This window comes from Ambystoma mexicanum, chromosome 4q, assembly GCF_040938575.1.
Source record: "Ambystoma mexicanum isolate Mex_15411 chromosome 4q, UKY_AmexF1_1, whole genome shotgun sequence".
NCBI classification, from domain to species: domain Eukaryota; kingdom Metazoa; phylum Chordata; class Amphibia; order Caudata; family Ambystomatidae; genus Ambystoma; species Ambystoma mexicanum.
The window spans coordinates 70,823,526-70,836,401 of NC_090928.1; the positions used below are offsets into that span (position 1 = coordinate 70,823,526).

Below are 12,876 nucleotides of genomic sequence, written 5' to 3' on the forward strand. Positions count from 1 at the left end.
GAAACGCCTTATGAGATCTGAAATTAGAAACTGTTCAAAATCAGAAAAAACATCATACTTGGCTGTGAAAAAAATTATTAAACAAAACTATAAGAACTGGCTAAAATCACATAAAGCTATTATTCTACAACGTGATGCTGAGCTGATGATGCTCAAGTTAGCAAACAAAAATTGCTGTGAATTTTGGAGAGTAATCAACAAAGAAAGTGCATTGCATTCAGCCATCCAAAACAACATTGTTTCCGAAAGTGTATGGATGCCACTCTATAGTAAATTATAGAGCATAAATGGCCATAGCAAAGAACCGGTGCTCCCGACACTCGATCAGTGGGATCTCAACTTTGACAAGGAGGGCATCATCAAAAAGATATGTTTGTTGCGGGCCCCTGACATGGATGGCCTTACAAATTACTTGTTAAACAGGAACTGTGAAAAATGGGCTGACTTTTGCACATTGTTATTTAAAAAATCAAACCTGAATGTGCAACGTCCATGTCTTCGGAAAGTGCAATTATTATGCCAATTTTTTAAAAAGCCAATGGAGCGAACCCGAAGGACTATCGCCCCATTGCACTTCTAGATGTGTTGGGGAAAAATGTATGCGACACACCTTCAGCTCCAATTGCAAACATTGATTATCTCCAGTCAGCATCTTGATCTCAGGCAATCGGGATTTGTAAAGGGTGTGGGATGTGGCCTGAACCTCCAAATTATAAATCTCATGAAAATGGAGGCCATAAGAACAGGGACAAAGATCTTCCTTGCATCCCACGCGTTTGATAGCATCGATCGGGAAATCTTATGGACAAAAATGCACTATTGGAATTGTCCCCCATGTTTGCTCCTGGCCATTAAAGAATTAACACTTAACACCTACACCAGGATCAGGCTTGATCGATCTGAAACACTTTCAGATGCAATAAAAACATTCTGCGGTGTCAAACAAGGGTGTCCACTGGCCGCAACTAGCTTCAATCTGTTTCTCTCATACATAGGTGAAACTATTGATAGTGTGCCATCTTTTCCACCGAAGATTCATGGGACTCACATCAGCTGGCTTCTTTATGCGGATGACCCGATCTTGATCGATGTGACACCAATAGGCCTGCTGCGAAAACTACATGCTCTTGAGAAATACGTTAGTACCAATGGTCTATGTATTAATATAAACAAGTCAGACATTTTAATACTATAAATCCTAAGGAAAAACTCAACACGTTTGAGTAAAGAATTCCAATGGCATCTGGAAAAAGAGACTCTAAAAACAGTAGCACACTCTCTAGCTACTTGGGCATGACGATTAGCTCAAATTTGACACTCACCATGGGTCGAAAATGCTAAAGTTAAATGCCGGCAATTAGCAATCCAAGCAGCGGTGCTAAATAAGAAATATGGAAAATTTTCCCTTGAATCCATTGATCGCCTTCTATAAACAAAAGGCTGTTCCGGTTTTAATTTATGGTGCAGTGTGTGCCCTAGGCTGTCCACACACATTATGGGCCTCGTTGGAGAACATGTTCTGGTGTAAAGTACTATGGCTCCCTAAGGGGACACCAACAGCCTGCATTCGCTATGAATTAAACTTAATATCGATGAATGCAAGAATTTGTTGGAATATGCTAACTTTGTACCGCAAAATGACTATGAAAAAAACTCTCCCCCCAATTCAAAATCCTGTACGATCCAGGTAGTGGAGACAAACATTGCATTCTGACACAGTGGACAAATCGATGCAAGGAGGTATTAAAAGATCTCAACATAGATCTTACCATACTTCACACCAATCCTAACCTTGTTAGAAAAACACTCTGGAGACAAGATTGGCTCCTTACTGGCGAAGAAAGGGCGAACAACAAAATAATGAAGAATGTCCCTTGCAAATCAAAAGCCATGAATGACATACAAAAATATCTGGTAAAATTTCCTGATCGGAACCGAAGGTTACTGTATATAAAATGTCGTCTTAATCTGTTTGAGACATACGAAAGATTAAGCCTATGGACAAAACATGCTGCAAGTCCTCAGAAATGCAGACTGCAACCAACAAGACGAAACACCAAAGCAATTAACACTATTCAGCCTGGCCTTACACCCAGAAAGAACAAAACATTTAGTGAGCTTAATTGCAAAAAGGAAGTCATTTAGTGCCGAAGATTGGTGGAAAGTGTTAATCGACGAGTCAGACAGAAAATTGACAATTGCTTTGACTAATTTTCTAAAAGACATGACATCTAATTTGGAAAAAGTGAATGTTCCTATTTAATTCAAAAAATGATCTGCTTGTACTGTCATAGTGCATTCGTACTTTATTGTGATTTTATTTATGTTGTCCTGTATAGGACTATGCTTGCTAACTAATGTTATATTGTAAGTGTAATTTGAAACAATAATATTTTAATGGTTTGTAATAAACCATAAAAATAATATAAATAAATAAAAAAATATACCTAAAAGGCAGTAGATTGCCTTCATTAGTCTTAACAACTTGGGCTGTAACCATAGCACAGAGAGGAGCTCCTCTGACATAATGAGCAGCGCTGCAATGATCAGTTGTCACAAGTGCTGAAAATTGACAAAATGTACTGGGGGAACAATGTCCCCTCATCTGTGCACAGGGTAGGGGGTAGCAGGCACAGAGGGATGGGGGCGGTGGATTGTGGATTGTTAGTGGTGAGGGCAGGACTGAGGGGTGGAGCCAGGTGTCAAATAATGTGGGTGCCCTGAATATAGGATGCTGGATGCTTTGCATTAAAAAAAGTTCATTTTGGAAAAATAAGAATCACAGTGATACATTGGTGGTTATAGTAATTCAAATGTGCGTTCCTTCTGAGCATACAGTGCATTCTGGGTATGGTGCTCATTTCATCTGTCCGATTAGTCACCATGACGGTAAAATGTGTGCAAAGCATGAAACATATATGTAGCTTTGAACCATTTCATTGTTTGAGTTTGAGCTGTCCTAGTGACCAAAGGGTGACTTTCAGATGTAGTTTTTTAAGTCATTGCATATAGCTGCACACAGCATTCAGGAGACTCGCAGCAGTCGGGGGAAAGGAGTTTCCTCAACTTGGGGGGAGTTTGTACCTCGGGTCTACATGGAACGATGCCCCGGCAAGACTATTTATGCCAGAGCACAGCTCCGTCTTGTTCTGTCCCAATTCCTTGTCTAATTGTCACCCATGACACGATGACATATTGAACAGAAATGTGTTTAATTCAGCAGGACTACAGTACTCTAGACATTTTCTTATGGCATAAAGTGTGAGCTCACTTAACCTCTAATAGCAGAATTGTCTATGCCTTTTATTTCTTTACACAGAACCTTTTGATGTGCTATTTTGGCTCAAACATTGTTGGGCAATATTTCCTAGCATAATAGACGTGTATTGGCATGTCGTCTGACTTAAGGAAGCTTTTAATGGACTTTTGGTCATGTGGCACATTGTAACAATTAGGCACTGCTTTGGCTGTGTCAAAAATACATTGGCCTGCTGGCAAACTAGTATTATATATTGGAGCAACATTCTCCTAAGGAGAACATACATGCTTTGCTGCAACAGAGATTACTCGTGGGATTTAGCAGACACTGACGCAGGCCTATATAATTTACACTCCACTTGAAATTTGCTAGTGGTAATTGTGGTGTTGTGTGTGCATGTAGAGAATTGAGGCGGCAGTGACTTTTTGCTTGGCTAGTACTGGGTAGCTGATCACAACTGTGGCTCCACCCTCATTAGAGGTTAAGTGAGCTCACACTTTATGCCATAAGAAAATGTCCAGAGTACTGTAGTCCTGCTGAATTAAACACATTTCTGTTCAATATGTCATCGTGTCATGGGTGACAATTAGACAAGGAATTGGGACAGAGGGTGGCTGATCACAACTGTGGCTCCACCCTCAGCTCCAACACAGCCCTTCCATGGACTGATCACAACTGCCTTCAATTCTGCATTCCCATAACCTCCTACTCCACTCCTCTTATACCAGCACCGGCCATGCTAGCCAGAAGTGCAAAAAAACTTACAGCAGAAAATATACGTCCCCTTCTCAACATCCCTTGCCTAGCGCCACCGTTCTCCTCTGACCCCAGCATACTAGCAGAGATCCTCAAAGACACACTCACCCATGCCATCAACACCGCAGCCCCTCTTGAAAACAAAAAAGAAAAAAAATCATTTCACTCCAACTCATGGTTCACGGAGGACTTATCAAATCTACGCCAATGCAAGCGCCAAGCCCTCAAAACATGGCAGGCCAATCCATGTGACGCCACCAAAGTAGACTTTCTCAGTATCGCTAAAAAATACAAACATGCCATATTCCAGGCGAAATCAGAAACCTACAATAAACGTATTTTGGAAGCCAACTCCCACTCAAAAGAGCTTTTCACCATCTTTAAAGAGCTCACCATCCCCCCAATTTGCACAGATGAGATTGTTAAGGATGAGACCTGGTGTAACAGCATTCAAACAGCAATGTTAAATAAAATAGACCTTCTTCAAAATAAAATAGCAGAACACTCTAAGGCACTGCACGCCCAACAAACCCTCTCCGTCAATAACACCAAAGACGAGCACACCTCCAAATTCGATTTCTCCCCAATCACCGAGTCAGACACTCTCCACATCCTCAAACAGCTCAAACCATCTCGATGCAAAGGAGATATATGCCCCCCTAATATCATCAAAGAATGTGCCACTCCCCTCGCACCAATCATCACAGCATTCATTAACGCCTCATTCAAGACTGGCAAAGTCCCTGACAGCCTTAAAGAGGCATGGGTGCGCCCACTCTTAAAGAAACCAACCCTGGACCCTGCTCAACCTAACAATTATCGGCCTATTACTACCGTTCCATTTCTCTTAAAAATCCTAGATAAAGCTGCACATATGCAGATACAGGCCTACCTAGAAAACAACTCTGTCCTAGGCAAAAGGCAGTCTGGATTCCGCAAAGGTCATGGCACTGAAACCGCCCTACTAGATCTTAAAAATCAAATTACCCTCATCCTAGACAAAGGCAAGCCGGCCCTTCTGCTCCTCCTAGACCTCTCAGCGGCATTTGATCTAGTCGACCACGCCATCCTCTCCAACCATCTCACACAGGCCGCACATTTCTCTAAACAAGCCACAAACTGGATCACCTCCTTCCTCGAAGGTAGAGTGATGAAAGTGTATTCCAATACAGCCAACGCAGAGCCTACCACCATCAGGTATGGAGTCCCTCAGGGCTCATGTACGGCTCCTACCCTCTATAATCTTTTCACCAAACCTCTCTTTGATAAACTGGACGCACTTGGGATCACATACACCAACTACGCTGACGATACCCAAGTACTCCTCCCGCTCACAGGACTCTACCACCAGGACGCAGCCACTCTCCAGAATATATACGCAACCATCCAAGCATGGATGGCCACAAACGGTCTATGTCTTAACGGAGACAAGACCGAAATCCTCATCCTCGGCCAAAAACCCACTCTCACAAACCTCGACCCCCTCTTCACCAACTTCTGCATTGACAATTGTGTCATCCCAGTTCTACCTTCGGTTAAAACACTAGGAGTCCACATTGACGCATCACTCTCCATGGAAAAGCAAGTCAACTCCATTGTCTCTGCTTCCGCCCTGAGTACCAAGCTCATCAATGCAATCAAACCATTCCTAACTAAAGATAACTGCCTATCCATTGCCAGAGCCACCATTGGAGCCAAACTAGATTACTGTAATGCGCTACTGGCGGGCACCTCCAACTCCAATCTCAATAAACTTCAAATAACACAAAATAATGCACTAAGAGCAGCCCTCAATATACCTAAAAGAGACCACATCGCGAAAGCCAGAAGGGAAGCACATTGGCTACCTGTTAAAGGGCGCATTACATTCAAAATACTTACCACCGCACACAAATGTATTAACCTGACTGCACCTTCATACCTGTCCGACACGCTAGTTAGATCTCACACCAATAGGCCAATGAGACAATGCCACACTAACCAACTTAGGGTCCCACGCATCAAGCGAGCTAAAGCAGGTGGAATAAGCTTCCCCTACATCGCACCTAAACTATGGAACGCATTACCTAGCACGCTCAGAGCAGAAACCTCTCTCACCACCTTCCGAAAAAAACTGAAAACCACCTTGTTCAACTAATTCCCCCAACATGTGTATGCTCACCCTCTCCTCTCTTCTCCTCCTCACCTATAGCTATACACCTATAGCTACTACTTTTCTCTTGCAACTAAGTTATGACCTCTATGTATGTATAACAAGTCATGTTCATATCTGTAAACTTTTCTATTGCAACTAAGTTATGACTTCTCGGTATGTATAACAAGTCATGTTCATATCTGTAACCAGCGCCACGATGCCCTATGGGCTGCCTGTGCGCTTAACAAATGCGAATAAATAAATAAATAAATAAATAGTAGCTTGCACCTTAAAATTCTTATCCAGACTAAGTATTGATATGTCCATTACACATATGGATTGTTGACTGATATAAGAAATATGTAATGAAAAACTAACCATGTGATCCCATTTTTGCAAAGTTTTCTTCCGGGTGAAGAGCCCCAAACCTCTATAACCACGTTTGTCTTGCTTGCCTGGCTATTGAAATGTGGGGCTGTTTTACTTTTTTTTTTTTCCTAGGGCAGCCACTTAACCGCCAAGTTCAATCCTTTTGGGACCTCCTTGTAACGTTATTACAATGTGCCCATGCAGTCTGTCTCTTTTTTAATTGCATTTTAAGAGCAGATGTGTCAGGCAAGGTTGGTGAATCGCAGTGCTGCAATCCTCACAAGAGACTTACCTGGGACTGCTTGGTGGTGGTAGCGGTGCTGCCTGCTGGAGTGGGACAGCGTTGGGCGTGGTGTGGCTCACCACACATGGAGGGACAGCGCATCATTCACCCCTCAGCATGCTTGTGCTGGAGCCCTAGGAGCCACAACGGCAGCGTGCTCTGCTCTGCGGGATGGAAGTAGCTGAGAGATGACAGCAGAGAGACATTGCAGGACCTTAGAGGAAAGGCCTTAACCCTCTCCTTCGACAGCGTCGGGGCAAGTCCAGGATGTTTGGAACACCAGAGAGCCTGTGAAATGACCCAGGTTCAAATCGCCATAGAGGAAGCTGGGGAAATGTAGGGGGTACTTGAATTAAGAAAATAAAATCCTGAGCCCCCTACGATCAGACAAGTTATGTGTAAAAGGAGCCCATGATTTAAAAAATAAAATACATACAAGAAAACCAAGCAAGTGACACTACGATTGAACTAATCAAGTTCAATGAAGGCCAATGAAAAGTGAGCCCTTACGAAGGAGGACCAGAGTGGAAACACCCTGCCTTCCAATCCTTTATGCAGGGTTTTCCACTAATCGGCGACCAAAAGGATAGAGTGGTCTGGCTATAAAAGCAAAGCCAACTCATTCTGAACTTCTCAGTGAGGGGACAGGTTCCTTGTACTTCTCTCAAGACACTTGTGAAGGGGAAAGGAGCTGTATCCTGAAGCAGTAGATGCTGCCTGGGTGAAGGAGCTTGGACGTCCTTGGAGCACTGCCTGCCAGAAATGCCTGGAGGAAACTGATACTGACTGGCCCAGATGGAAGAAGGAGAGTACCTCTGTAGCACCATCTAAGCCAGAAAGGTGGAAGAGCTAACCCGCCAAAGAGGCTAAGGCAAAACCATGCAACCACCCTGGTTGTTGGACCAGGACAAAAGCAGGATCCTTAAGAGAAGAGGGGCAAAAGCAAAGATCCCTGGACAGGAGAGAGGCACACATCCAGGTTCCCTGGAGATGTGAGGAGCAAAGAGGGTTAGAGAAACGTCGAAATCCTAACAGGAGGTTGGGGCCACATACCACACAACCAAGAGAGCGAGCTGAATGAACCACATAGAAGAATGAGAAGCAAAGCGCAGGACCTAGCTAATCCTTTGCCTAAGAAGCCTGGCATTGTTTTGGAACATTGGATTCAGGAAACCTTTTATTTTAAGTTCAAGGATTAGTTGCGACAGGTAAGTTTGCTTAGGGCTTCAGTACTTGGTACCGTCTTACTTCATATGTGAAGTGCATCTTAAGTTTGGGTTATGGATTCAGAGATAGACTTTTAAGACACTTACGTTTGAACACTTTGCTTTATTCTTTAAACCCTGTTTTGGTTACACCTGCTAAATAAAGTATTTTCTTTTATAAGACCCAAAGTCTGAGCCCTTTCTGTGCGCCATGTCGGTGCACACATTTTTTATGCTTATAGGTAATTGGCGAAAGGTACCCTGCTTGAATACCCTAAAGTAGAAATGTCTTTCAGTATTTGTTTTGCCTTCAGACGAAGTAGACCTCATCCTAGTTTAACACAGTGGTACGTACATCCCCCTATATGTACTATGCATGCTTTATTTTGCAGCAGCTCTGTTTCCAACTGGTAGCTGAGAAGAGTTCTCTATTCCCAAAACTGATTGAAAAATCTGAGGGGCAGCGTGCTCATTACAAGGGCACAACCACCACTTTTATAACCCCCAAACGTGTTCAGTACAAGCTGGTCTTTAGTTTCAATAGGTTGGAAGGCTATTGAACTTTATTTATATTTTGCACTGTTGACTATCGAGGTATATCTAACAATATTCTATCTCTTCCTAGAAATGGCAGCATGTGTTTGGAGACATTTACTGGCACTCTCAAGAAGCCAACGCCTGCAGCACAGAAGCATGTCCCTTTACAGCGAGTCACATGGTTTTAATGAAGCTGCAGTGGAGCAGAAACTGGCCCAGTTTGTTGGTGGATCCATTGGCCTTTCTCTTGATGACAGTGGCATTGGTGTGCTCACCTTGAACAATCCCAGCCGCATGAATGCATTCACAGGTAATCCTAAATTCGCTACAGTGGAGTAATCCTAGAAACCCCAGATAGCGGCCATGCTGCAATCTTAACATATCCACCAGACAAAACACACTGTTTATAGAGAAACTTTGGTTTTGTATATGAGACCTAAAAAAGATAATATTCAGTGTGAGTTGCTAATACTCCCAAGTACGTACACGTGTAACACACCAACTTCCCAAATTTCTCTCAAGTATGCACTGAAGTTAGCAAGTGCAACCTATGAGACTTCGAAGCGATGGCTGATTTGTTTTACCGTTAAAAGCCTGAATCATTTCTCTTCCATGGGTATACCCCTATATAATCCTTATCAGTATGTTCAGTCAATACTCCTGAGGTGTCTCTTTAAAAAGGTGGGTATTCCATTACTCAGTTTGTGTAGGACTATAAAGCCTAGCCAAAAGATTCTCCATATTGAAAAGGCACACATCTCATCGGGAGTCTGTTCTTGAGGAAAAAAGTTGTCTCTTTTGTAAGTATCATGTGGTTTAAAAGGGGAATGTGTAGAATGGCATATTTCAATCAAATCGGGATTTATTTCGGAATACACCATGAAAAGCACTGCTAAACTGGGTTATCACATAAGGCGCATATGAAAATAAAATGGCATAGTTACACAGAGACCCAAAGTCACAGTTCTTCCTAGTACAATGAATAAGTATCATAAAGCTCCTCAGTTTAACAAATATATTTGTTAAATTGATACAGTACTTAACACAGAAATTCCCTGGAAGGATACTATAAAATGTGGTAAAATAAACATTTTGATAACCAAAGATCCATGTTAGAGAATAACAATGACAAATTATAAATAAGTTGTTTTTCTCGAATTCCTTCCTCCTACGGAAAGCGCTGGTTAAAAATGATGATACTGAAAGAACACTGGAAGAGCTTTGCTGGATTTCATTAACCACTTCATTCCAGGATCTAATGCAGTGCAAGTTAAAAATTGGCTTAAGACACTTACGTCTGGCAGCTTCATACAAAGAGGATTATAATATAGGTCAAGCCCAAACCTTTTTGTTATCGTGGGGACTGTGTTGTAAAAGGGCAAGGTTAGTATAAACTAATGGGTGAAACACAGACTACCCCTGTCTCCTGTTTTCGCAAAAATGCCTAAAGTCCCACTCTCTCTGGCATGTAAATCATCATGCCATATTTAAATCACTCTAGAAACACCGCACTCAGTTCTCATGTCAAAGTAAACTTAAATCATTTATTTATCAAAAATTGTCTTTACAAAAAAATAAATCGCATAGTAAAACATATCTCAGACCTTATATTTCAACAGGTTATCAGTAAATTGTTTCTTCTCTCATCTCCTGGCAGTATTTGCTAAATAGTCACAATATCTGCAGTCTTTCGTTCCAAAATTACAAAAAACAGATGAGATGTTATTTTCAAAGTAAAGTATCCTCGGATGTTGTGTCAACGCGTTTCAGCCTACTCCTATAGAATAAACCCCATCCTCAAAGGTTTTTCCGGAGGCCTTCATCAGGACAGGTCAACTTTGGTATTGATAATCAATAGGACTTCTAACCCTTGGTCTTTGTTTATTCTAAAATATATAAAAAAGAGAAAGCTGAGTCAGTTGGGTGAGCAGTCTAACTAAAACACTGCTATTGACAAGAGTGGAGACTTGTCTATTAACCTTACTTGGCAGACGTTGTACAGGGACAACTGTTTTGCAATTCCTTATTACTTGCACCGTGTCTTTTGTATATGTACCCTGTTGAGTAAACATACAGGCTGTCTATTATAGACATTCCCACTTATGGGTAGGTGCACTTGGCATTGCTTAAAGATGGATCAGTGAGCACACAATCAGGGACACCTACCTGGTGTTCACCATGATTTTGATATTGGACCCATTGCCACGTTTCAGGCTCAACTTCGGTAATTTCTATGGAAAAAAGCAGGGAGTTACCCCTAGTGGTCACATAGATTTAGTCAAATTATTTATTACGAGCAAGCATTGTTTTCCATTTTATAATCTATAGCATGCTGTTTTTGCCATGTACCTGCATCTCTAGTGTTGCAGGATGTCATGCTTTCATTAATCGAAACAAATTGTGCAATAATCGCGGGGTGTTGCCAAGTTGTCCTAAATCCACATCTTTGATGTTGCATAACATCAAAATTTTGTTTATGAAGAAATGTAATTCAAAGTATATTTTAAATGCAGCAATTACTTTTAGAAGGCCAATTTACCATATACAAAAGACGCGGTCCAAGTAATAAGGAATTGCAAAACAACTGTCCCTTACAACGTTGCCAAATAAGGTTAGTAGATAAGTCTCCATATGACATGATGATTTACATGCCATAGAGCGTAGAACTTTAGGCATTTTTGCGAAAACAGGAGACGGGGGTAGTCTGTGATTCACCCATTAGTTTATAGCTTCATACAAAGGGCATACAAAGAGAAAATGCATTTAATCTTCGTCACATGATTTGCAAAAAGGGCAAATAGTTGCAGCACCTGATAATCAGTACGCTGTGAACATAGCAAAAGACAGAATGCCTAAACGGAATTCAAAGACTTCGCTCGTCTAGGAGCAGGGATGTCAAGGGAGAGGTCAATGCCTAGTTTCATTTTTACTGACATAATTTGATGACGGATTACAAGAGTAACATATATCCATGTTATCTTTCAAGAACCAATCTTGAGTTCTTTAGGATATTTTTTGATGCAACGCCAATTTGGGTGGGGTTTGGTCCACAGAGCATCAAGACCTAGGGTCAAAAGCATATACTTGGCATATTTGATCCAAGGGAGGGACTGTAATACTTCGGGGATACCCTCTCATTTTAATTCCTTATTTGTTGCCAATATACCAACGGTTTCAACATGATTTCATCTCTTAACCCCATTATGCATAGTTCTAGTGCTACAGGTGCAGAAGGAGCACTAAACGGTAAGCCTGTTAATTGTTTGAGGCATTGGTTCTCAGTGATCTGAATATTGGAGAAGGGTGTATGACCCCAGAGTTCTGCCCCAAATGTAATTGCGGGAATAACTTGGCATTTGAGTGTTGCCCCCCTCCCCCCTAAGTGATATGAGAATCTAACAACGGCCCCACCTTGCCGTGCTGCTGTTATTATTCTCATCAATCAGCCGGTCCCATCTCGGGTTGTTAGATAAGGTAATTCCTAGTTATTATAAGTTCTCGACAGAGTCTAGCATAAGGTTGTTTAAATGAAATTTTAGTGAGGGATGGTGACTGAAACCAGGATGACATATCCTGGCTTTGGTTTTAGTTGTGTTAATTGTTGAGCCTTTGTTCCTGCATCTGGTCGAAAAGTGGAGAGCTGTTGCTGAAGGCCAGATGGACTTTTGGCCAAAATCATAGCATCATCCGCAAAGAACAAAAAACTGAGCATTCACCGTTAAGGTATTAATTGCGGTGGCAATGCCATTTATGTATAGCAGCAGCAAAATGGGGAACAAAATGCAGCCCTGTCTCACTCCAACATTTATATTTACTGTATTGGAGCATTTACTATTAGGCCCCACCTTACCCTTGCATAGTTGTCAGATTATAGGGAATTTATAGCAGAACAGGGGTACGTTGGTACATGGATGTCTTCTAGGGCCTACCATAATAGAGTTCTTGAAGCAGTGTTGAGCGCTGTCTGCAGATCTATAAAATCCAGGTACATGGATTGACCCTTTAGTTTCACACATTTCTGCAGGATTAGGTGTGATCTGAAGGACTGTTCATTTGTGGACACCCCTTAACAAAAGCCAGTCTGAGCTGGAGAAAGAATATTGACTTTATTGACCCACTCTTCAAGCCGATGCAGTAAGATTTTGGGATTCATTTTGCCTAGGAAGTCTATTAATGCTATTGGTCTATAATTCAATGATATCTCTCTCTCGCTCGCTCTCTCTCCCTTCTTATCAATTGGTATAATCGTTGCTCCTCTCCAACTTTGGGGGAGCGTATACTTTTTATTATGTAATTAAAAACCATTGGTGGGAAAGGGACCTAGAGACAACAT

At 41.8% G+C, this 12,876-nt stretch overlaps 1 protein-coding gene across 3 annotated transcripts in view; it reads left to right on the forward strand.

Moving 5' to 3' along the window:
• ECHDC1 (ethylmalonyl-CoA decarboxylase 1) overlaps positions 1 to 12,876 on the forward strand; it is a 362,408-nt gene that overhangs the window by 49,382 nt on the left and 300,150 nt on the right. For all 3 annotated transcript variants that reach the window (XM_069607500.1, XM_069607501.1, XM_069607499.1), the window contains exon 2: positions 8,632 to 8,853. In XM_069607500.1, the coding sequence (XP_069463601.1) occupies positions 8,634 to 8,853 (220 nt within the window). In that variant the 5' untranslated portion in view covers positions 8,632 to 8,633. The remainder of the gene's footprint in view (positions 1 to 8,631; positions 8,854 to 12,876) is intronic.